Source organism: Schistocerca serialis, chromosome 1 (assembly GCF_023864345.2).
Source record: "Schistocerca serialis cubense isolate TAMUIC-IGC-003099 chromosome 1, iqSchSeri2.2, whole genome shotgun sequence".
NCBI classification, from domain to species: domain Eukaryota; kingdom Metazoa; phylum Arthropoda; class Insecta; order Orthoptera; family Acrididae; genus Schistocerca; species Schistocerca serialis.
In genome coordinates this window covers 1107663429-1107688079 of record NC_064638.1, presented here as the reverse complement: position 1 = coordinate 1107688079, position 24651 = coordinate 1107663429, and the positions used below count along the sequence as shown (strand labels likewise).

General features: G+C 39.9%; 1 protein-coding gene across 1 annotated transcript in view; it reads left to right on the top strand.

The window, feature by feature from the left end:
* Window positions 1–1014: 1014 nt before the first annotated feature.
* Window positions 1015–24651, top strand: part of LOC126459310 (uncharacterized) — an 86093-nt gene continuing 62456 nt past the window's right edge. The window contains exon 1 of the mRNA XM_050095852.1: window positions 1015–1087. Coding sequence (XP_049951809.1) covers window positions 1015–1087 — 73 coding nt within the window. The remainder of the gene's footprint in view (window positions 1088–24651) is intronic.

Here is a 24651-nt window from a genome sequence, read left to right as displayed (position 1 = left end):
TAATCATTTGCATATCACAGCATCTTCTTCCTATCGGTTAAATTTCGCATCTGCAGCACGTCATCTTCGTGGTGTAGCAATTGTAATGGCCAGTAGTGTAATTGCCGAATACACATCTTCTTTTTCTGCAGTAGTGTACAACACGTCAGTTGACTGAGCAATGCCGGCGCTCATTTCCTCTCACGTCTAACCGTGCACCATGCGCCCAGTTTTTGACACTGTCTAAAGCAAAAGTACTTTTCTTCCAAGCAAGCAGTTGCGGTATGGCTTTGCCAAGGGGATCTCTAAACACAATAATTATCACTGTCATTTTTTGTCCTATCTTTGGGAGTTCGTGCACCCAGATACACGTCATTACTTATTCTTCAAAAACGTAACTGTAAAAGCTCATATCAGCCGTAGCTTGAGAAATGAAAGAATGGAATACCGGAACCAAACCATGTAACACTGGTAGAATGTTTTTTTTTCGGCTTCAGAGCAGACATACCAGTAAAATAACTATTTATTTCCCAGTGTCTAAGAAGTGCCTGTACATCTCTTGAATTTGTACTCAAGAGGTGTACAGGCACTTCTTAGACACCCTGTAGATGAATAACCCTACATATTTGTAGTTGTAGAATGATTTACCGATGACGTCAAGACGTTCCAGTTGGTATAATAATCATCACGGAGCGAAACTCAGAATATTCTTGTACATACTCTGTTTTTATTTCTGACCTTCCGAAAGTAACTGAGCCCAACACAATGCAAATGCGATACGACCGTCGTTTATACGTTCTTGCTCTCTTTACAAACATGGTGCTTTAGTTCCATTTTGCAACAGTTATTTCTGCTGCTCTCACAGAAGCCAGTTTTCGTCTCCATTGAAGCTCCATCGGGAGTCTGGGAGAGTGGAGAGTACTGACGTCTTGACTTCCCCCGCTTATCGGCAGGCAATCAATCTGCCATTAGGGTAATGGTCGCCGCGCGCAGCGCTTAAGACAGCGCGGCCAGGCACCTCGCGAGAAGTACGCGATGGGGCGCCCACTGCTCTTCTTCGTGCTCGGTTGGGGGCTGGTCTCCGTGACCGCTGATATCGACTCCGCAGGTGAGTCAGCGGACGTACTTGTGTGAAAAATTGCCTACATACGCTCAAGGGTGGCAGGAATCAGCCGGTGCTATGTGCTGACTCTCGTCGCTCACAAATTATTTACGACACTTTACCCCTCTCGTTTTGTAGCGGAGAACAGTTTTGCTGTCTCAGGCGCAGCAGTCTCGTAAACTGATGTATTCATTTTATTGTATATCCTTAGGTTGCGGAGGAAGTCATATACTCTACGACCGTTATTAGTTGTGTCCCACTAATCTTGACGTGTACCCATCCGCCAGAGTTTAAGTTGGCGCTTGGTTTGTGTATGTTCACGGGTAGTTATAATACTGGTGCCCGGATAAGATAGTCACACTAACTTCGACATAAACTGGAAACGCCAAGGCGGTGCTCGCAATCCGGTGATGTGTAGGTTAGGACACGCCATGATTATCGGTAGAGGTGAAACATGCTTTCTAATGGCATTATAGAGACCAAGAAGCGGATCATGCAGTGATACGCAAAACCCGTAAAAAGTTAAAACTAGCACAGTCTTCATGTAACACCGTACTACTTGTGTTTCTAGAATAAAAAGAGAGCTCGAGGCAGATTTCATGGTGGTGAAAACACAAATAATATCTGAGGTGCAGTGTCAAACACTTCTGAAAGTAACCTGTGCCTTTCAGAATTGACTAGACAGAACACACTGCGTATGCTTACGAGCACTTTAATACTACATCTCCCATCACCTCCTACTCGTAAACATTTTGTAGACAGTTACGTGCTGAAGAAGTTTTAGTTCTGGCGTGGTGTATATCCCATGGGATGGTATTATGTGTAGGAGGTTTAGGTGGAAGAAGATCTCTTCTGCAGAAATAGGGCCGGATTTACAAGAGGTGGCGCCCAAGTGCATTCGGCTTTCAACCCCTTCTGTCCCTTCCCCCGAGCACTATCACTCGTTCGTTTTCATTAAATGGTATCAAAATTTCACCTGTTAATGTTAATATTACAGACCTGGCAGTTCAAATTTCCATTTTCGTGCTTAGAAAAAACATGTGTAATGAATCTTTTAGCCTGAACAATATCTTTCTTTTTCGTTCAATTGTTCGTTTCCTATTTTGTGTACCATTTAGTTTGTTCGTGCCGCTCATAGTACTGGATACTTCTTAAACAAGGCTAATAGTGAACATTCCTGAAGACGGCAGCTGAGAACCAAAGCAATGTCAGTTTGTATACGATTCGATGCAAAAGATAACTATACAGCAGTTCCGACTAGCAACATTAACAATTATGAACCAAACGCTACAGTAAGTGGCCCATAGAAGGTCAATGTAATTGCTCAGTACTTCCAGTTGTACAATATTGTTGTACCGGGTTAGATTGAGAGATTGCGGAGTAATACCGAACAAATCAAAAACTTCTGAATACAGTGCACTAACTGATAAATATTGTGCATTTTGACAATAATCTTGCCAGTCGCTCACATTTTTCGTTGAAGTACAGTCTCTCGTCTTTTTTGGTTCAGTGTTCCATTTATCAACTAAAAGGAGTTCAAATTGAGAAGAAAGATTATACACGTTAATGTGCATCTCATTGTACAAATGCCTGGTGACATTATATAATGTTGAGACACATGAAGAGAGCGTACCTGCACAGCTGCGAGTGTGGTCGTCTTGCTTTTTTAGTTGCCAAACATAGGGCAATCATTTGTAGTTCAGCCTCAGTTTTCTGAAGACTTTTAGTGAGGGAATTTTTGACGCTCCCCAGTTTTCCATCTTTTTTTCCCTTCTGCTTGAAAGGACATAGAGCACTTTAAATAGCAACAATACCTTGATCGTTCAAAATTTCGAACCAGGGCAGGGTAGGGAGAACTACAGTAATATTGCACAATATCGTACAGCAATATTAACCGCCTAGGTCCCGAATTAACGACAGTGTTGCTGGTGTGTCTTAATGTTTTCAAATTCCTTTAGATCAATCCTTTTATTTGTCTTTTCTGTATCCAAGCCTGTCGAAAATTCAAGTGCCGATCGAAGTCTCTCGGCGCTCTCTTTCCTTCCGGCGCGCTAGAACTGGGCCTATCTGGCCCATGCGTAAATTTGGCTCTGTGTAGAACAATGGTGACTGTGTAAATAAATGAGGAAAAATTTTGTGCGTGTGTGAGTGCAGGTGTGTGTGGATCTAATGGAGTCCTCTTGGTAATGAGAGCCTTCCATGTTGGTTAGGAGTTGGAAATCGGATACTGATTCTAATCATTCAGTTAAAAAATTACAGGTTAGTAACGAAATGCATGGTGGTGACCATGACAACTAGGGCAGATGCAAAACTGTCGTATCGAAACGATTCCCAACAGCTGAACTGATCCTGTACTAGCCTGTACTGTACTGCCTGTATATTGTGGACTCTCAGTCTCTTTGTAAATTTTATATTTGCATAATTTTTATTTTTTTTATATTGAAGCGACCAGTACTTAAGAGGTTCCAGCAGCCATGGATGCAACTCAGCTGTGCCCTCTCTAGAAAAGTGTTTTCGGAAGTTGAATTCACATCCAGCCTCTGTGTGTTAACCCTAGGACGGCCAAGCCTTTTTTTCTAACTTGGATGCCTAGGGGGGCGGGGTTCGGCGAGCCCACGGGTATTAAATAAGTTTACTGACGAAAAATTATAACTTTCAAAATGGTTTATGTATTTTAACTAAGACATCGGTTTATAAATGTTGTTAATTGTTATAAATATTGGATTGGGTGAATAAAAAATTGACATATTACAATACAAAATACAGATGTGTTCGTATACAATAGACTACTCTGAGTCCTCAACTTCAAGGCAAGAGACACACTTCACAATTTTATTTCTGAATGTGTGTTACACACATGTTTATGACACTGTCCACATAACTATTTTGGTTTACTTTGATTGTTGTACTTCTGCTTCTTTATTTAGCTTCTCTTACACAAATGTGGCACCGACCTTTCCCTGCGGGAGGATGACGTGCTTCTGTTGTCACTTCTTTGATTTTCGTTTGTAGAATAGTCTCCATTGATTGAACAATTTGGTTAGATAACCCTGTTGCATTGGCACTTCTTTCTTCTACCTGCAATTTCACTAGTTCCGTCCCAGCTTGCAGAAGATAAAGTTTCCGTTTGTTGTGTTTCTTTTCATCCCATCTTGGATGTTGCTGGATGAATATGGTGGTTGCACTGATAGCACAAATGTCAATGAGAGAGTAAAATACAGATAGAGGCCATCTCTCTGTTTCCCTCTTGCAGGTGTACACACACACCATTTGATCAATGGTATCAATACCACCTTTAGTGGAATTATAATATGCATTTATCTCGGTTTTATTCTTCTCTCCTCCAACAGTGCCTTTATCTTGGCGCATTGTTGACAACATCAGTAAGGTTTTACTTGGTTTCGTTTTTGCTATGTAGGACACCAAAGTTACTGGAGGCCTACCTGATGATGGGTCTGTGAACAAGAACATTCATGAATATAGCTCTCGATTTGACGTGTTCTTCATTATGTCTGGAATATGCTTCCTGTTTGACTGGAGAGTTCCTACTGTAGTAACTTTGTAGTCTTGGTATAACTCTTCCGCCAAATCCACCGATGTGTAGTATCAGTCTGTAGTTATATTTCGATCAGTATTTTTCACAGGTGCTACCAGACGTTTGACGACAGCTGCTGAACCCCATTCTTTTTTCGACAAATTCTGAACATTACCTGCATAGGGTTCCATATTCAAGACGTATCTGTCAACTGCATCGGACATCATGCATATAAGGATGCCATACTTGCCCAGTTTATCCTTCATAAATATTTTGAAGGGGCAGCGCCCTCTAAACAAGCTGATTATCTCATCAATGGTGAGGTGGACCCCTGGTTTATACAGTAGTGGAAACCTATCATTCACTTTGTTGAAAACATCACGGATTGCTGAGAACTTGTCTGCTTCCCTTCTTAGCTGGCGGGTACTTTTGTCATCAAACCTTATGATTGCAATAAGGTCCTTGAAACGTTCTCTTGCCGTAATACCCTTGTAAACTGGCCGACGCATTAGGTCTGACCAAAGATCGTGTACACTGACAGAACTGTCCTTATTTGCCCCCGTGAGTATCAGGATTCCTATAAAGGCATACAATTCTTTCTCATTAGTCAAAGTAACATTTCGCCTAACTGCCTCTTCATTTGAATGTTTTACTATAACATCCATGATGTCAGGCGTAAGAAGCAACTTCAAGGCTTCTCCAGGTGAATGGCAAACACCAGCTGGAGTTACTCCTGCCTGCTCTCTTACTATATTAGCAACAGACCTCCGAGGAATTCTAGGCTGTGTGGTTACGTACCTTCTTCCAGACTTTGCCACGATAACATCCTGGTTGGTCACTGCCTGAAGCTGCGCTATCTTCATTTTCTCTAACATCCACATCACTTTCCCGATCTGAATCATACTCCATAACACCATCCTCATATTCACTTTCACTCCCTGAGTCAGAATTTTCATCTAAAATTTCTTTCAGAACTCTTTCTAAAGACGAGTCACGCATTCTTTTAGTCATTTCTAAGTCTGGGTGTGAACAGTAGGGAGCTGCACTAACTCACTGCAAGTTTACAAGATAAATAACAGCTGACTGACATCAACAATCACTTCCTCTGAAAGTAAACCGATTGTTGTGAATATCAAGAATACCAACCAACAAGAAACTAAGTTGCATTGTTGTAGAGATGAGAAACACGAAATCCTACTAAGGGAAATTTTCTATAGCATGGAAGCCTAAGGTGGGGTGGGGGGGGGGCGGGGGGGGGGGGGTTGTCGGACCCATAATAAGTTTATTTATTTTTTCTTTGCAAATTGTGGGTTCAAAGTACCCCGCCCCCCCTTAGGCGTCCTAGGGTTAATTCAGTACTAGTTTGAAAAAAGGTAGCATATGAAATGGATACTGACTACTAGCTAGTGTACCTTGAGCCATTTGCCGTGAAAACTCAAAACTATTTCGTTATTTACTGCGTAACTAACATAGGTCCCTCACGACCTCACATCCCACGCCCCGTCCCCGACTCACCATTAAGCTCAGCTACGGGATACGTTCTTGAAATATGAAAAAAAAAAATGATAGCTTTAAATAAAATGACGGAGCTAGCAGATGTTTGAACAGTTTGAGAGGAAAGAAACGGCGAATCAAAGGAGACAGCACAGTGGCAACAATAGGGAAAAGCTGAAAAATGGAGGGAATGAATGCATAAGTTTAAGAAATAAATGTATTCCTGCGAAAGCTTGTCCAGCACAGGAAGGAAGTCTTATTACTGATCGCTTACCTACACCATAACTGGACAGAATATTTGTTCGTGAGTTTCCAAATGTATTGTTCCAGAAGATGTAAAGGACATGATGTGGTAATCAAGACAAATAAAGCTGTTTTACTTCTTAGATTTCAAGTCTGCAGCATATGGTAATATAAGCACAGCAAATCTGAACATATACACAGTGCAGTGGCTATGTTTCGGTAAACATAAACCTTATCTAGTTAAGACCAGGAGAATGTTAAGTGAAATTGAGGTCTGTAAAGGTACCCCAATTTTGAGAAAATGTGTACAAGTACAGGACATCAAGAAAATACAACTGTCTAACCTGGCTGTTACAATTTAGATCTGTGAAGAAAAGAAGAAGGATTTGTTTGAAATGATGCAGTACCTAACAAATAACGACCACATACAGTTTTACGAAAACGGAATGAACTTTTAACATCTTTCTGTTGAGTACTGAACTGTGGCATTTAGAGCTTTTCATTGCATTTCTACTTTCAGTAAGTTTTTCATACTATTACAATACAATGTTTGTAATTTCCTTTCGAAATTAGATCCATACTAGGCAAGCTATTACAATAAAATGCCTGTAATTTCCGTTCGAAACTAGATCCAGACTAGGCTTAACTTGCCAATAAAACATTTAATACTTCCGTTATGACCATTAATTACCTAGTATCTTAAACCTGTTTTCCTCAAATTCATGATATTCGCACTGAAGACCTTTTTTTATTTCTAGTCTTCAGTTATGCGTAAGCAGTCTGACTGGCATTCTCTTGCTCTGTATTAAAGCGCAGACGTTACTGACACTGTGTAGCTGCTGAGTTCTATCTGCAGTGTTAATGATATCACTGCAATGAAAGACAGCTCACTAGGTGAACATTTACTTATTAAAGTTAATGAGTGCTTTGCAAAGCGTGGCCTCTACAAGACATATCATTTTTGGAAATTGTAGACGATGGAAAAATGCTCCACGTTCGTTGTTTCAGCTTAGCAAATTGCTAGTAACTCGCCCTCCATCCCTCGTCAACCACATTCTTAAAGGAATCGAATTCATTGTATAAAACCAACGGCCCATATAAACAACATTGGAAACTTAGCCGCGGTGTCTATATCTACATTTACATCAACACACTGCAAACCATCGTGAGGAGCATGGCAGAGGGTACGTCTCACTGAACCAGTTATTATTGTTTTTTTCTGTTCCATAAACGTATGGATCGCGGGAAGAATGGTTATTTTAATGCCCCTGTGCCTCCAGTAATTGTTCTAATCTTATCATCACGATCCCTATGCCGGCGATACGAAGGCGGTTGTAATATTTTCCTAGAGCAATCATTTAAAGCCGGTTCTTGAAAATTTTGTTAATAGACTTTCTCGGGGTAGTTTACGTCTATCTTCAGGAATCTTCCAGCTCAGTTCCTTCAGAATCTCTGTGACACTCTCCCACGGATAAAGAAACCTGTGACCATTCGTGCTGCCCTTCTCTGTACACGTTCCGTATTCCCAGTCAATCGTATCGGATACGGGTCCCACACACTTCAGCAATATCCTAGGATCGGTCGCACGAGTTATTTGTAAGCGATTTCCTTTGTAGATAAATTGCACTTCCTCAGTGTTCTACCAATAAACCGAGATCTACCACCTGTTTTACTCATGAGTGAACTGATTTGATCATTCCACTTTATAAAAAGCTACACCCAGGCATTTGTATGAGTTGGCTGATTCCAGCAGTGATTCACTGATGTTGAAGTCATGGGATACTAAGTTTTTTCATTTTATAAATTACAATATTTTACATTTATGAACATGTAAGGCAAGTTACAATCTCTGCACCACTATGAAATCTCATCACGATCTGACTGTATATTTATGTTGTTTCTTTCAGATAGTACTTCATTATAGATAACTGAATCGCTTTGCAATGTCTGGTTGGGCGATGTTAGACGTCTGCTAGGACGGAATCTTATGTTTGTTTTTGTTATACAGTAGCATTTGCTGCTGCTGGTCACAGAAACGACGCGTTTCGGGAATTAATTCCCATTGTGAAATGCGTTTGTCGTGTAGTACGGCATCTCAAAAGTGATATTTGCGAAATGCGAGCTGGTGCATTATTTTGGTGACTTTACGATAGTGTAAATATGCGTATTTTGTGATCGCCAATGTGTCTTTCCCAGATACAGGCGAATTCATTTATAACTATTAAATTCGGTTATTCTACTTCTGAGACGAATGACATTTCACTCTTAATAGCATATTTATCAGAGGTACACTGGACAGATCGTTGGTTTTTCTAATGAAAGCAAGCGATAGTCGAGTAAAAAAAGTGTGTGGGCAAGGTCATTGTTGTTTTCCATTATGACGTTTTTTGTGGCTAATAGAAGCCAAGACTGTCATGTTTTATACCATACAGCGTTCGGATATTCTTTCTCGGAAAAGAGCTACCAGATGCCTCAAGATCACTTCATTTAAGTTGAACATTCTTACATTTGTGTAACCTGTTACATGATTCACCATGCTACATGACGTCACAAATGTGCTGTTAAACTGTTGCTTTGCTGGCATGGTGTAAAAACAATTATTAATCTTTAACAAGCAAAACCATTGTTTCTAGTCTCAGGCTTCCGATGAGCTGCAAAACAAATCTCTACAGACAATCTAATATTTCTGTTGTAAAGGTAGTGGGAACAAAGAGAAATGAAATGAAACACGTTTATGATATAGAGTATTTGACAAGTTCTGTTTTCTAGGTGTACAGTTATTTGGCATTAAAATGTAACTGATGTTGTGTTTCTTATTAAGTATAACAGATTACAAGAAAGGCCAATCAATGTCCTTTAAGCAGTATCAAATTCGTCTTATCTGTTTTGCTGTCTGTCTTCTGTTTGTTTAGTTTTGCACAAATCAGCAAATGAAGTAATGTTTTAACAACAGATTTATCAGAATGCAATAATGACATTCCTCTCCATAGTCAGGGGAAGCCATTTAGTGATAACATCCAGTAAATAAATTCGGTCTGTGTCTCAACATACTGAATACATGAAGATGTAAACTTACGAGAAAATGATTCATATCTATTGATATTTGACAATTCCTTAATACACATTTTACCACTTTGAACATACATGGCCATGATTTATGATTCAGAAAAGTAGTCTCACGTTAGATTTCGATCACAAAACAAACCTTTTGTTGCATCCACCTCATTAATATAATTCCGTATGTTGACATTACAAAATATGGCGGCCGGAATTGCTGGTTGCTGCCACCCAGAGCTCCGTTAATGCGTGGATAGCCTTTCTGTGTCGATAATATACCGTTCTGTATAAAAATATTTCAGATTCTGATTACTTTACAAATGTGTTTTACGTTAAGTATGTAAAACATTTGTGGTTGAAGACGCAAGGCCCTAATTATGTTCTGAATAATTTGCGCTCCACTTTAAAAAAAATTGGTTCTTCACATACCTCAGAGCTTATGACAGCATATCTCCTGAACTACGTGTAATGTTTCAAGCACGTACAGTGGCACATGTGGATACTGTCTGAAAATGTGTAGTGAATAAAGTTAGTAGTAAAGACGTTGTTGTTGTTGTCTTCAGTCCTGAGACTGGTCTGATGCAGCTCTCCATGCTACTCTATCGTGTGCAACCTACATCCTTCTGAATCTGCTTAGTGTATTCATCGCTTGGTCTCCCTCTACGATTTTTACCCTCCACGCTGCCCTCCAATACTAAATTGGTGATCCCTTGATGCCTCAGAACATGTCCTACCAACCGATCCCTTCTTCTAGTCAAGTTGTGCCACAAACTCCTCTTCTCCCCAATTCTATTCAATACCTCCTCATTAGTTATGTGATCAACCCATCTAATCTTCAGCATTCTTCTGTAGCACCACATTTCGAAAGCTTCTATTCTCTTCTTATCTAAACTATTTATCGTCCATGTTTCACTTCTGTACATGGCTACACTCCATACAAATACTTTCAGAAACGACTTCCTGACACTTAAATCTATACTCGATATTAACAAATTTCTCTTTTTCAGAAAAGCTTTCCTTGCCATTGCCAATCTACATTTTATATCCTCTCTACCTCGACCATCAGCAGTTATTTTGCTCCCCAAATAAGAAAACTCCTTTACAACTTTAAGTGTCTCATTTCCTAATCTAATTCCCTCAGCATCACCCGACTTAATTCGATTACATTCCATTATCCTCGTTTTGCCTTTGTTGATGTTCGTCTTATATCTTCCCTTCAAGACACTATCCATTCCGTTCAGCTGCTCTTCGACGTCCTTTGCTGTCTCTGGCAGAATTACAATGTCACCGGCGTACCTCAAAGTTTTTCTTTCTTGTCCATGGATTTTAATACTGTGCGTGGTTTCTGCTGTTCTATATCGTGATCTTCCTACCACTTTCGCGCAACGACGCTCTGAGCGTGTTTTTTAGGGAATTGACTAGTTTGAACCTGGGACCTGTTGCTGGTAAGGATACGTCAGACCACACATGACATGTAGAGTTCAGAAGAGTTCAGTGAGACTAGCGATGATATAACCAAATACTTAATGATTTCAGCGTCAGCTCCAGTGCACTTCCTGTAAAATAATCTTAATACTAACTAAATTTAGTGGAAGGGGTTCAAGGCTTTCCTATTTTTAATTAGCTGGTAAAATAACGTCGATAAAGCAGTTAAGTTTACCATTGGAAATTTTATTCTACTCACAAAACATTGTTTAGAAATTGCACTACTGATAAAAGGAAATGTTTTAATACAGGATGGTAAAAACCAACTGCGTTCAAGAAAAATGTGAACGAATATTCCCTGAATGGGTTTCCAAGTTCTACAATGGATCAAAGGATGACCTATGCCATATCACATCTATAATCTAGGTTTAAATTAAGTTTCACAAAAGAGAAAACTATCAAAATGGTCTACAGTGACCCTCAATTATCTTTAATTACTTATCTAACTTGTCGTAAGATGGCTGATGTGGCTTCTCAATAACTATATAATAGAAAAATCATCACGTTTCAGATTTTTACTTCAAGTGGCAAATATGAACACCATGAGCTTTAATTGACGATCGACACTAGTATTACGCAAAAAGGGGATGTAACAGATGAGACTTCTGCAGTTCTGAGTGAAGCTTTATGCGCTGTTATGCGGCATCGTATGCGTTCATTACCTTGTCGGTGTTCGTCAGGGGGCGGCAGACAGCACTCGTTACTCGTATTACTTTGGTTAATTTAATGTCACGATTTATTCGGAGCTATGTGACATACTACTGGATTTGCTTATCATGTCAGGGTTTTCATGGAAGGTGTTGGATTTGCCTGAAACCTTACAATACCTACTCCGAAGTTTTTTTTTCTTTTTTTTTCTTTTGTTTCCTTTACTGCTTGCTCAATATACAGATTGAATAACATCGGGGAGAGGCTACAACTCTGTCTCACTGCCTTCCAAACCACTGCTTCCCTTTCATGTCCCTCGACTCTTGTAACTGCCATCTGGTAAAGAAGTAAGAAATTAAAACTTTGTTTCTGATGATAAAGTTTTACTGAATGTAGAAAGTAAATGTAGTATGCGGTAAACTTTTTCTATTCAGTTATTTTGTGTGCGTGTGTGTGAGTTTGCGTGTGTGTGTGTGGGGGGGGATTTATGTCAGCGAGAAAAAGTTTCGAAAAGGTTTGAGATTATTCGTAAAGATGGTTGCAAGTCGCTAAGTGCTCCCATTCTCAAATACAGGCTGAATATAGTCTGTGTTGATTTGCGCGCCATGGGTTGACTGTCTGGCAATTTCTCTTCAGTTATAATTTCTAGCTCATGAAGCTTCAGAAGTTTTTATTTATGGGAATTCACTCGTATGTGATCTACTGAAAAATAAAACGAACACTGAAAATGTATCATTTCAATTCTGTTTGGACTTCCCTGACATCGTTGTCATTGTTATAACGGATAGTCATTTGTCATTGTTAGTTCTAAGTATCGTGCTAAATTGGTGATGTTTTCTTTCCCTGCCTCATTGCTAAATTAAAGGAAATAAGGAGTAATCCACTAAATTACACGCCCATATCGTTAACGTCGATATTCAACAGGAGTTTAGAACATATATTGTGTTCGAACATAATGAATTACCTCGAAGAAAACCGTCTATTGACGCACAGTCAACATGGGTTTAGAAAACATCGTTCCTGTGAAACACAACTAGCTCTTTATTCACATAGAGCGCTGAGTACTATTGACAAGGGATTTCAGATCGATTCCGTATTTCTGGATTTCCAGAAGGCTTTTGATACTGTACCACACAAGCGGCTCTTGGTGAAATTGCGTGCTTATGGAATGTTGGCTCAGTTATGTGGCTGGATGTGTGATTTCCTGTTAGAGAGGTCACACAGTTCGTAGAAATTGACGGAAAGTCATGGAGTAAAACAGAAGTGATTTCTTGCGTTCCCCGAGGTAGTGTTATAGGCCCTTTGCTGTTCCTTATCTATATAAACGATTTGGGAGACAATTCAAGCAGCCGTCTTCGGTTGTTTGCAGATGATGCTGTCGTTTGTTGACTAATAAAGTCATCAGAAGATCAAAACAAATAGCAAAACGATTTATAAGAAATACCGGAACGGTGCGAAAAGTTGCAGTTGACCTTAAATAACGAAAAGTGTGAGATCATCCACATGAGTGCTAAAAGGAACGCGTTTGACTTCGGATACACGATAAATCAGTCTAATCTAAAAGCCCTAAATTCAACTAAATACCTAGGTATTACAATTACGAACAATTTAAATTGGAAGGAACACACAGAAAGTGTTGTGGGGAAGGCTAACCAAAGACTTAGTTTTATTGGCAGGACACTTAGAAAATGTAACAGACCTACTAAGGAGATAAGGAGACTGCCTACACTGCGCTTGTCCGTCCACGTCTAGAATACTGTTGCGCGGAGTGGGTTCCTTACTAGATAGGACTGACTGAGTACATCGAAAAAGTTCAAAGAAAGGCAGCACGTTTTGTATTATCGCGAAATATGGGAGAGAGTGTCACAGAAATGATACAGGATTTGGGATGGACATCATTAAAAGAAAGGCGTTTTTCGTTGCGACGGAATCTTCTCGCGAAATTCCAATCACCAACTTTCTCCTCCGAATGCAAAAATATTTTGTTGACATCGACTTACATAGGGAGGAACGCTCACCAAGATAAAATAAGGGAAATTAGAGGTCGTACGGAAAGATATAGTTGTTAATTATTCTCGCGCGCTCTACGAGATTGGAATAATAGAGAATTGTGGAGGTGGTTCGAGGAACCCTCTGCCAGGCACTTAAATGTGATTTGCAGAGTATCCATGTAGATGTAGATGGAGATGTATGAGTGTTACTTTTCAAATGACAAAATATTTACTTACACTCCCAGTTTATAAGACAGTTGCTTACCGTTAACGGAATTATTCATTTTAAAAACGTAGAAATTCTGAATAAAATCCTATTAAAATAAATTCTCCGACTTTTGGTAAAACGTTAGCAGAGTCCGAAGCAGATTACAAGATCTGCTCATCTCTTATGTACACAGATACAAAAATGAAAAGTAGACTAATAGTGCATCTACTAGTAAAAACCATAAAACTTTTCAAAAAATTATTTTCTATGACAGAATTGCGAAATGCAGGATGGCAGTTGGCAACGTGTGATATTAAACGATGACACAACATTGCGGAGCCAATGACAGATTGGCTGAGTGAAATATAAACATTTGCGCCATAATATAAAACGATATTTTTAAATAAGTTTAAGCTAAGAACTTAGTTCACAACTTAACCACCATATCGGAAATATCGACAACAACAGAAGCAGCAAAAGTGTGTGAAAACCAAGTCAATGCTGCTCGCTTCACTCGTAGTAGTTTAAGAAAGCAGCGTTCTTCAGGTCCCAACCTGAAGACCAACTTGGAAGTCGCGACATTGTCCGGAGAAGCGCAAAAAGTATGACAATAATGATTGTAAAAGCTCTGCTGTTAGGTCTCAGTTATCTCGGAAATCGCTACGAATTTCTAAAAAAACTTACGTCATACGTCACTTAAAAACGTCTCATTGCAAATCAAAGATATTACATTTCTTTACGAAATAATATCCAAACAAATCGGAGATAGTTTATGCGTTTTCGTAAGTTTATTAGCCGCTTTTAATTAACTAAAGATTAAAAAGACGGTTCGGTGGCACTAAGGTCGAAAATACATTGCGTGGTATAAACGCAGATATGATTACTTACAGTTTTCTTCAACAAAAGCGAAACCTCATCCTCTGCAACTACGCTTCAAGTCGGGCCGCTCAAAGCGAAACGGGCGCAAATGTGCTGAATTTCCGCATAAGTTACATAAGAAGTGAATAGGCGAAAAATCATCACTACACCATTAGAAAATCAGTCCGAACTTATCAAATTATAATGGAGCTATTCTGTGTGTTTGTTGTTGCTAGGCAAGGATCTCACTTTCATTTTTTTAACGGGATAAATATTCCGCATTTTTGCAACTGTAATTGTGCTGCTTGGATTCGAAATGGATAAAAATAAGTATTTAAATTCAATATAAGTAATAAATACAGTGTGAAATATAATAAAAGTAATATAATACAGGAAGTTTTGGACGGTCTGAGAGTGCGTACGATGACTTCATTAACTAAACAAAAAAGCTTTCTTCAGTGTGTGATGTACAAATGAATATATTTGTCTCGCGAAAGGGTCACTCCGAGCAGTAACTGCCATTAGATTACAATAGTACGTCAAAGTGTGTCGAGTTCATAAATTTTTGGTTACATTCAAGTAACTCTTGATTCTCTTGCAAGTATTTTAGCTGGACTGACGACTCTAGCTACAGCAGGGGTAGCTCACGGCGGAAATAATTTCCCCTTTATCGTCAAGGAACACGTAATTTGCTTCATATTCAATGATCAGGCATTAGGCAATGCATATATTTATTTGATATTAAAGTATTGTTATAGCTGTGGTTCTACAGTGCATTTTCGCTCTGCTATTGTGGTTACAATATTAATTTAGTAGCCCGTACACCTATAACATTAGACGTACGAGATTCCATGACTTACAAAAAGAAAAAAATGTTTATGAGAAACAAAATGGTTCAAATGGCTCTAAGCACTATGCCCCCTCGTTCTCTTACGGATTTGTGGGCAGCCCTGCAGGATTCATTGTGTCAGTTCCCTCCAGCACTACTTCAGACATTAGTCGAGTCCATGCCACATTGTGTTGCGACACTTCTTCGTGCTCGTGTAGGCCCTACACGATATTAGGCAGATATACCAGTTTCTTTGGCTCTTCAGTGTATTTAAGAGAAATGTTTACAGATTCGCTAATTTTATACCGTTAATTACGTAAGTCGTATGTGAAAGACAAAGAGCGAAAGATCCAAACAGTGGAGTGTTCCTAGAATAGCCTTCAAGTCGCTTTATTTGGATTTAGACATCTGAATTTAAGTGACAGCTGTTAATACAGAGTAGACGTAACAGGCGTGACTCAGGCAAAACGCAGAACAGGATGTACCTGTAATTGTGTGTAAAAGTAGGAAAGAACATGTCGTCATCTTCAGCTCTTGCAGGTATCGACAACTCACATATCCTCTGGAGGACCATTTCCATTCTAGCCGACACAGTGGCTCTCCGTCCGAATGGAGGGTAATAGTGCTTTAAAAACAATCATATACAAGGGTGAAGCAGAACTCCATCAACAAACTTTCATAGATGGTAATATGGACTAAAAACTAGAAAAACATATCTAGTAAATATAAAATACATACCTTGCGAGGAATGAAAACTTGTTCATCTTCGCTACTGTATGACAAATGTCTTTTAGTGAAGTACTTTGCTTCTCTATTTTTAAGATGGTAGTATGGATCAAAAGGAGAAAAAAAATGTCCAGTAAACATGGGCTCTGAATGCGTACCGTAAGAGCTATGAGCATTTACTCATCTTCGCTGCTGAGGGACATCACTTTTACTGAACTGTTTACGTCACAATATTTCAACCACTTAATACAGGCTTATAGCGTACTATTTCACTGTCAATTTTGTTGACAAATTTCAGAAGTTGCTAATATTCAGACATAACACCATAATCAAAACTTTGATAGATGTAACAATGATACAAGACGTTACTGTGTGAAATATATTTGTAGCTCAGATACACAGGCTATCCTGTTCTTTCTAAGCAGATTTTACATTGTATCTTCTCACTTATTCACATTTTTGTGTTAAGAACTATAAGTTGTAATGCTGTTATTTTTTATTGCACAGCATCATTCTGACAGGGCAGAGCGAGATGTCACTACATTAGGCGAACAGTTATTGTATACTGAACCGTAATAAAAGTAACAATTGTGACAATGCAATAACATAAGATATTATTTTTCAAATAGATATTAACTAATAGCCAATCCATAATGTAAATGTCTTGGAAGGTATCTTAATACTAATATTTATTTACACACAATAGATGAAGTAAGATGGTATCATATTTGTTCACCTTCAATGAGTAATTCATGAGCAAATAGATCAACAAAGATAACATCCAATCAAATTTCTGGTCGGTTCACATTAGAAGCTAAGTCATTGATAAACTATATGTCAAAGCTCAATAGTTCATGCAATAGACAGTATCAGGCTACTCCTGATCAATACTCTTACGGAAATTACAAAATAAGTAAGTTATCAATAGCAGCATATAGACTTACAAAGAAGGAAAGGAACATTTAGAATGGATGTTCTTGACTCACAGTTCTCAAGGTACATTTTACACATTACAGGGCACTGGTACATACAGTTAATGAGCAATTGAGACACAGCTTCCACTTTTGCAATGATAATGGTGACTATTCATTTCTGTGGTATAAATGGAATAGCACATCAGTGGCTTAAGTCATACCTACAGAGTAGGAAACAAAAAGTTTCTTTATATCGGTTAAGTGATTTAAATAAGTTTGCCACTTCATCTAACTGGGGTGAAATTACATTAGATGTTCCACAGGGTTCAATCATGTGTCCCCTTCTGTTCTTGATATATGTAAATGACCTCCCTTCCTATCTGAAACAGGAAGCTGAACTGACACTGTTTGCTGATGATACAAGCATCATTATTAATCCAGTAAAAGAAATGCCAATTGAAAATGATACAAATAAGGTCTTTGGAAAAGTCATTAATTGGTTCTCTGCAAATGGGATTGCTCTAAACTTTGAGAAAACACAGTACATCCAATTTTCTGGTGAAAAAAAAATACAGTTCCTTCAATAAATATAACACATCAACAGAAGTCAGTAGACAGGGTAGAGTATACTAAGTTTTTGGGTATGAGAATCTTAATTGGAAAATTCATATTTTGGATCTTGTAAAGCGACTAGATTCAGCAACTTTTGCAATCAGAATAATTGCCAATTTTGAGGATATAGAAATGAGTAAGCTACCATACTTCGCATACTGTCACTCTCTGATGTGATACGGAATAATATTTTGGGGTAACTCAAGATTTAGACAAAAAGTATTCACTGCTCAAAAGAAAATGGTTAGAATAATGTGTGGGGTTCATAGTCGCACATCTTTTTAAAAGATTGGGAATTCTTACAACAGCCTCACAGTACATTTACTCACTAATGAAATTTGTTCTCAACAACATGAACCAGTTTAAAAACAACAGTGACATTCATCATTCTAATACCAGAAAAAAACAAAGACTTACACTATCTTTTACTCAACCTATCTTTGGCACAGAAAAGGGTAAAATATGCTGCTATAAAAATTTTCGACAAATTACCAGATGAAATAATATGTCTGACAGACAGCAGTAATAGCTTCAAAAATAAATTGAAATCATATCTATTTGACAACTTCTTCTATATCATAGATGAATTCTTGAATAGGAATAAATAAATCTATAAATATAGTATATACATTTCGTGCATTTAAGGGAATGGGGCAAATAATAGAAATATTAATCTTTAGCTCTGTATTGTAATATATATATATTAAAAAATCTTGTATCATATGTGCATTTCTTGTGCACTTGACACGTTCCACATCGTAACGGCTATCGTACCGTGTGATTGACCAATGGAACGCGCAACCAACTAACTAACTAACTAACCAACCAGCTCAGTAATACCAGTTACAACGCATGTATTACTGAAGATCTCGAATACATCATCAAGTAGGTCATGTAAATCCATTTCATAATACGGGGCGATAGGATATTTTACATTAGCGATACGATATTGAAATAAAGGATAGATATTATTATAATGCCAGGAATACGAGGTTTGTTCAAAAAATTCCGGAACGTTCTTAATTTCGAGCCCATGGTGTGTTGGAGCGATATGCCGTTGGCATCCCTGCACACGCCTGTGTTTAATGTGTTATTGCCGGAATTTTCGTTGTTGTATGTTAGTTATTGTTCAGTGATTAATTGAGTAGAACATTGTGATTCACAGTGAACGAATTTCGAGATGACAAAGTTAGAGGAGCTACGCGTCTGCGTTAAATTTTGCGTGAAACTCAATAAAACCTTTACAGAGACACACCAAATGATGCAGAAAGCCGACGGTGATGTGTGCTTAAGCCATACTCGGTGCTACTAATTACTGATACGGTTTAAAAATGGGGGGACAGATGTTAAAGGTGACCTTCGTTCAGGACGCGCTTTGACGTCTACCGACGACGCTCACGTCAGGAACGCCAACGAAACTGTGCATGCCAATTTGACTGATATTCGAGAGGTTGCAGTTTCAGTTTCACTTGGATCATGTCATGAAATCCTCACACAGCGTCTTGGAATTCATCGTATTTCCCCAAAGTTTGTCCCACGGCTCATGAGTCAAGACCAGAAAGACCTACACCTCGCAATCTGTGAAGAGCTTTTGGATCGCGCTAACGAGAACTAGATGTTTCTTAAGAGAATGATAACTGGTGATGAGACTTGAGCCTATGGTTATGATGTTGAGACCAAGGCTCAATCTTCACAATGCGTCGGGAAAGATTCTCCAAGACCGAAAAAAGCTCGTCAGGTTAGGTCAAATGTCAAAGCCATGCTGATAGTTTTCTCTGACTTTGAAGGATTAGTTCGTCATGAATTCACGTTTTAGGGACAATCTTTTAATCGCCTCGCAGAGTGGCCGCATGGTTTGAGGTGCCATGTTACGGACTGCGTGGCCCCTCCCGCCGGAGGTTCGAGTCCTCCCTCGGGCATGGGTGTGTGTTTTGTTCTGAGCATAACTTAGTTTAAGTAGTGTGTAAGTCTAGGAACCGATGACATCAGCGGTTTAGCCCCATAGGCATTCACACACATTTGCACATTTGAAACTCTTAATCGATGGTACTATCGGGACATGTTGCGACGCCTGCGAGAAAATGAGAGGGGCCTGAAATGTGGCGAGACAATTCATGGCTCCTGCGTCACGATAACGCACCCTGTTGGTGAGTTACTATTGTACATAAAACGAAATCACTGTGCAGCTTCATTCTACGTACTCTCCAGACCTGGCCCCTGCGAATTTTTTTAATTTATTTCCGAAGCTGAAAACCCCGTTGAAGGACGAAGACTTGCAACGATAGACGAGTTAAAAGAAAATTTTCAGACGACGCTTCGCGTGATCCAGCAAAACCGAGCGGTTCTAGGCGCTACAGTCTAGAACGGCGCGACCGCTACGGTCGCAGGTTCGAATCCTGCCTCGGGCATAGTTGTGTGTGTTGTCCTTAGGTTGGTTAGGTTTAAGTAGTTCTAAGTTCTAGGGGACTGATGACCTCAGAAGTTAAGTCGCATAGTGCTCAGAGCCATTTTTTGACCGTGTATCAACGTTAGAACGGTCCTGATGACATCATGGTTGGTTGGTTGGTTGGTTGTGGGGAAGGAGACCAGACAGCGTGGTCATCGGTCTCATCGGATTAGGGAAGGATGGGGAAGGAAGTCGGCCGTGCCCTTTCAGAGGAACCATCCCGGCATTTGCCTGGAGTGATTTAGGGAAATCACGGAAAACCTAAATCAGGATGGCCGGACGCGGGATTGAACCGTCGTCCTCCCGAATGCGAGTCCAGTGTCGAACCACTGCGCCACCTCGCTCGGTAATGACATCATGTGCTTGTGAGTAATCCACCAGTGTTTTGCGCTGTTCACTTCTGTACCATGAAGATTTTCACCGAAACTGGTATTTTGCCACGTAATATGTATCGTAAAACATAATAGCGGAAGATAACTAAATGACACTGACTCACATCAGTGGAGCCTCCGAAAATACCTACGGCACATGCTCCTGTTGCAGGCCTTGGTATTGCAGTTCAGCCTGCTTCTATGCGAATAGCAAGGAACTGGGAGGTTTAACGAAACTATTTCTGTTTGGGTTTTATACACTTCGCATATAGATTGTGCTCATTTTAATGAAGAAAATTTACCGTCTCCGTTAGTTACCAGGTACATTTTGCTCGGGGAATTATTTATTACATTTATAATGACCAGCTGAACAGGTCGGCGAAAGAAAGTGCTAATCCATAAGAGAGTATTTTGAGTTATTGCATTTTAAATGGTTGGTTTCATTCAAAGACAGGAATGTGCGTACAATAAGACAAAGTAACTTACATAGAAAACAGCGGTTTCTGGTGGTGGATGTGGAATTACATGTTACCAGCATTCGGTGCTTTCGAATATATAACACATGACCTGATCAGACTAATACTCACTTTCACCCGTTCACCATTTCTATCCACATAGGCTAATTCCTATCATCACAAACACTTGGCACACTGTTATAGAGACATGACGAATGAAAATCGCCGTTGACAGCTCGTAAAACTTGGGTTTCATTGACCGCACTAGCATCTCACGGCTTACAGCCGCCTCTTCATGAGCAACTAAAAATTATTACATTAATACATCATGGATGAACATTAGTTTTGGATATTACATGGACTAACTTCCCAAGTAGCCTTAACTCGTCTAATATTTTTTAAATATTGACAGTGTTCTATGAGCGCCAAACCGTGACTAAGAACGGTGGGTTCATCCATGAGAGACTAATCTAATAATATTTAGTTGTACCTAAAGACGAGGCTGTAAGCCGTGAAACCGGTAGTGTGGTCAATTAAAACCAAGTTTTACCAACTGTCAGCGGTGTTTTCATTGATCATAACTTTCAGCATCTGCGGATACCCTGCGTACAAAATTGTTATCATACAGACATTGAAGGCGTGTTCTTACAGTATCCTGCATGATATAAAGAGAGGTTTTTTTGTTAGTTGTTACTTCTCTGGATAAAAGGTCGCAATATGCACTATATTATCAAAATTATCCGGACACCTGTTAGTGGACATTAATATTAGTGTATTCATCCTTCAACATAAAACGTCTTGAAATCTGCTGGGGACACGTTCAACGAGATGTCAATGTTTTGGAGGAATGACAGCCCGTTTCTCCTCAAGAACCGAAACCAGAGGAATTATTGATGTTGAACGCAGAGGTCTGGAGTGAAGTCGACATTCTAACTCATCCCAAACGAATTCCATTGGGTTCAGATCGGCCCTCTGGGCAGGCCAGTCCATTTTAAGAACGTTATTGTCCACAAACGATTGCGTCACTGACTCTTCTTTATGATGGGTTGCATTGTCATTCCGATACAAACAATCATCTTCATCGAACTGTTCTTCTACTGTACACAACACTAAAAAATATGTTATATCCTTTCGCTTTCAGCCTTTTCTTAAGCGCAATAAGGGACCACAGGTCCGTACGAGAGACATCTCTTCCTCCGTACTTCACTGTTGGCTCTACACGCGATGGTAGGTATCGTTGTCCAGGCATTAGCCGAACCCAAACATTTCCATTGGATTGCCACAGGATGTAGCGTGATTCATCACTCCAAATCACTCGTTTCCAGTCATCCACTGTCTAGTGGCGTCGCTCTTTACATCAGCTGAAGCGTCTCCTAGTAATGACTACAGAAATGTGTGGTTTATGAGGAGCTGCTCGATCATTTTGTACCTCACTGTTATTACCTCCACACGCACGTCGACTGTGCTAATTGGATTGCTGGTAACACCTTGAAACCCACGAGTGACACCTTCTGCTGCTGTCATGCGATTTTTTAAAACACCCTCTGCAATGATCGATGGTTCCTTTCGGTCAGTATATGCGATCTGCTTGCTGTTGATTTAGCTGTGGTTGTTTCTTTGCATTTCCACTTCACAGTCACATCAGCAACAGTCGACCTTTGCCTCTTTGGAAGGACTGGAATGTCCCTGATGGACTTGTTACTCAGGTGACACCCACTGACTAGACCATCTTCGAAGTCACTGAGATCTCTCAAAATGGCTCTGAGCACTATGGGACTCAACTGCTGAGGTCATTAGTCCCCTAGAACTTAGAACTAGTTAAACCTAACTAACCTAAGGACATCACAAACATCTATGCCCGAGGCAGGATTCGAACCTGCGACCGTAGCGTTCTTGTGGTTCCAGACTGCAGCGCCTTTAACCGCACGGCCACTTCGGCCGGCTGAGATCTCTCGACCGACCTGCTATTATTGCTTCTCTGCTGACAACAGAGTACTCCATATTGGCGGGTCCGCACCTCGTGACATTTAGTGGCCAATTTCGCATTACATAGGGGTGTCCAGATACTTTTTGTCACATAGTGTTATTGTTCACATACCTAATAGAAATTATCGTTTGATGGGAAAATATCGAACCAGCAACTCTTGCTGCACTAATTGCACACTGCACTCCTGTTTTCAGTTATGCAGACGCTCGTGTTGTAGCTGACGATGATTTTCAGAGGTCTCTGTCGTCCTGCGTGTTTACGTCATTCAAAAAATGCAGCTGTGCTTCATCAGAAGAAAAAGGAGCCTTTCAACGTCAACCTCTCCATCATTAACAGTATGCAATAGTGTTGACGTCGAGCAACAAAATCTAAACCGGTCAGTCTACGCCCTATCCTTGCTTAAGATTTCAGATCGATTTTTTGTGCAGCTTTGACACAGGTATCTTAAGAGCTAAACGGAAGATTTTCTCTGACGTGTCTCCAAGGCCGTTTGTCAAATTTGGTTAAAACCAATACCCTACCTGGTGAAGTCCGACGAAAGGGCGGACGCGTATGCAGATCACTGCCTGCCTCTCGGGTATTTCCCCGCAACACCGGCCACAGCGCTTGTGTCTTGCGCAAGACATCTTGAATCACAACACGAAGAAGGAAGCGACCGATCATAAAAAGCAGAAATTACATGGCAGAACAGGAAAAAATGATGATCATCTTCACACCTCGACGTCTGAAAAAATTATTTTTCTACACCCTATATACAGGGTGTAAAGAGACTTCGAGGTCAATTTCCTTAGACCAAAACAAGAAAAAAATGTTTAGTAAACATGGGCTCTAAAAAGCATACCTTCAAACCTATGAACTCTTGCTCATCGTCGCCACGATGAAACACATCTATTCTGTTGAATAAGTGTTCATAGCTCTTAAGGTGTACATTTTAGACCCCATGTTTACCGGGCATTTTATCCTTGTTTTGTCCCATACCACCTTCACCCAAAATATGAAAAGCAAAGAGCTTGCAGTAGAAGAAATGTGTTCCATAGTATCGAAGATGAAGAAGTGCTTATGTATCTTAACGTATGCATTTTAAAACCCACGTTTACTGGACATTTTTTTCTTGTTTTGGTGTAGGGATCGTGCCCTCAGGGTCTGTAAAGGGAATTTAGTTACATCCCATATAAACAGCAGGGTACAGCGCGTGGTGGTGCAGTGGCTAACACATTGGATTCACATTCGGGTGGACGATGGTTCAAATCAGCGTCCGGCCATCCAGATTTCGGTCTTCGGTGACTTCCCTAAACCGCTGCAGGCAAATGCTGAGATGGTTCCTGTGAAAGAGCACAGCCGATTTCCTCCCCATCCTTGGCACAATTCGAGCTTGTGCTCCGTCTCTAATGACCTCGATGTTGACTGGACGTTAAACCCCATCTTCCTTCCTTCCTTCTACAGTAGGACGCAGTATATGAAACTGTTCTGTCTTTAAATCACTAGTGTAAGAAAGAGTACCTGCTGAAAACTGTATTTATGGCTACTGTTTTACGCTACGTTGTATTCGTAATCGTTAATCAGTGTTACATAGTTTAAGGTTTTGCAGTCGCCTTTTTTTGATTGCAGAAAATTTTGTTTTAGCACTACGAGTTGCAAGTCGTCTAACGACTTAACATCAGGTGGTATACAGTTCTTTGTGTTTGTATCATTGTGGGGGTCGTTGTGTGGC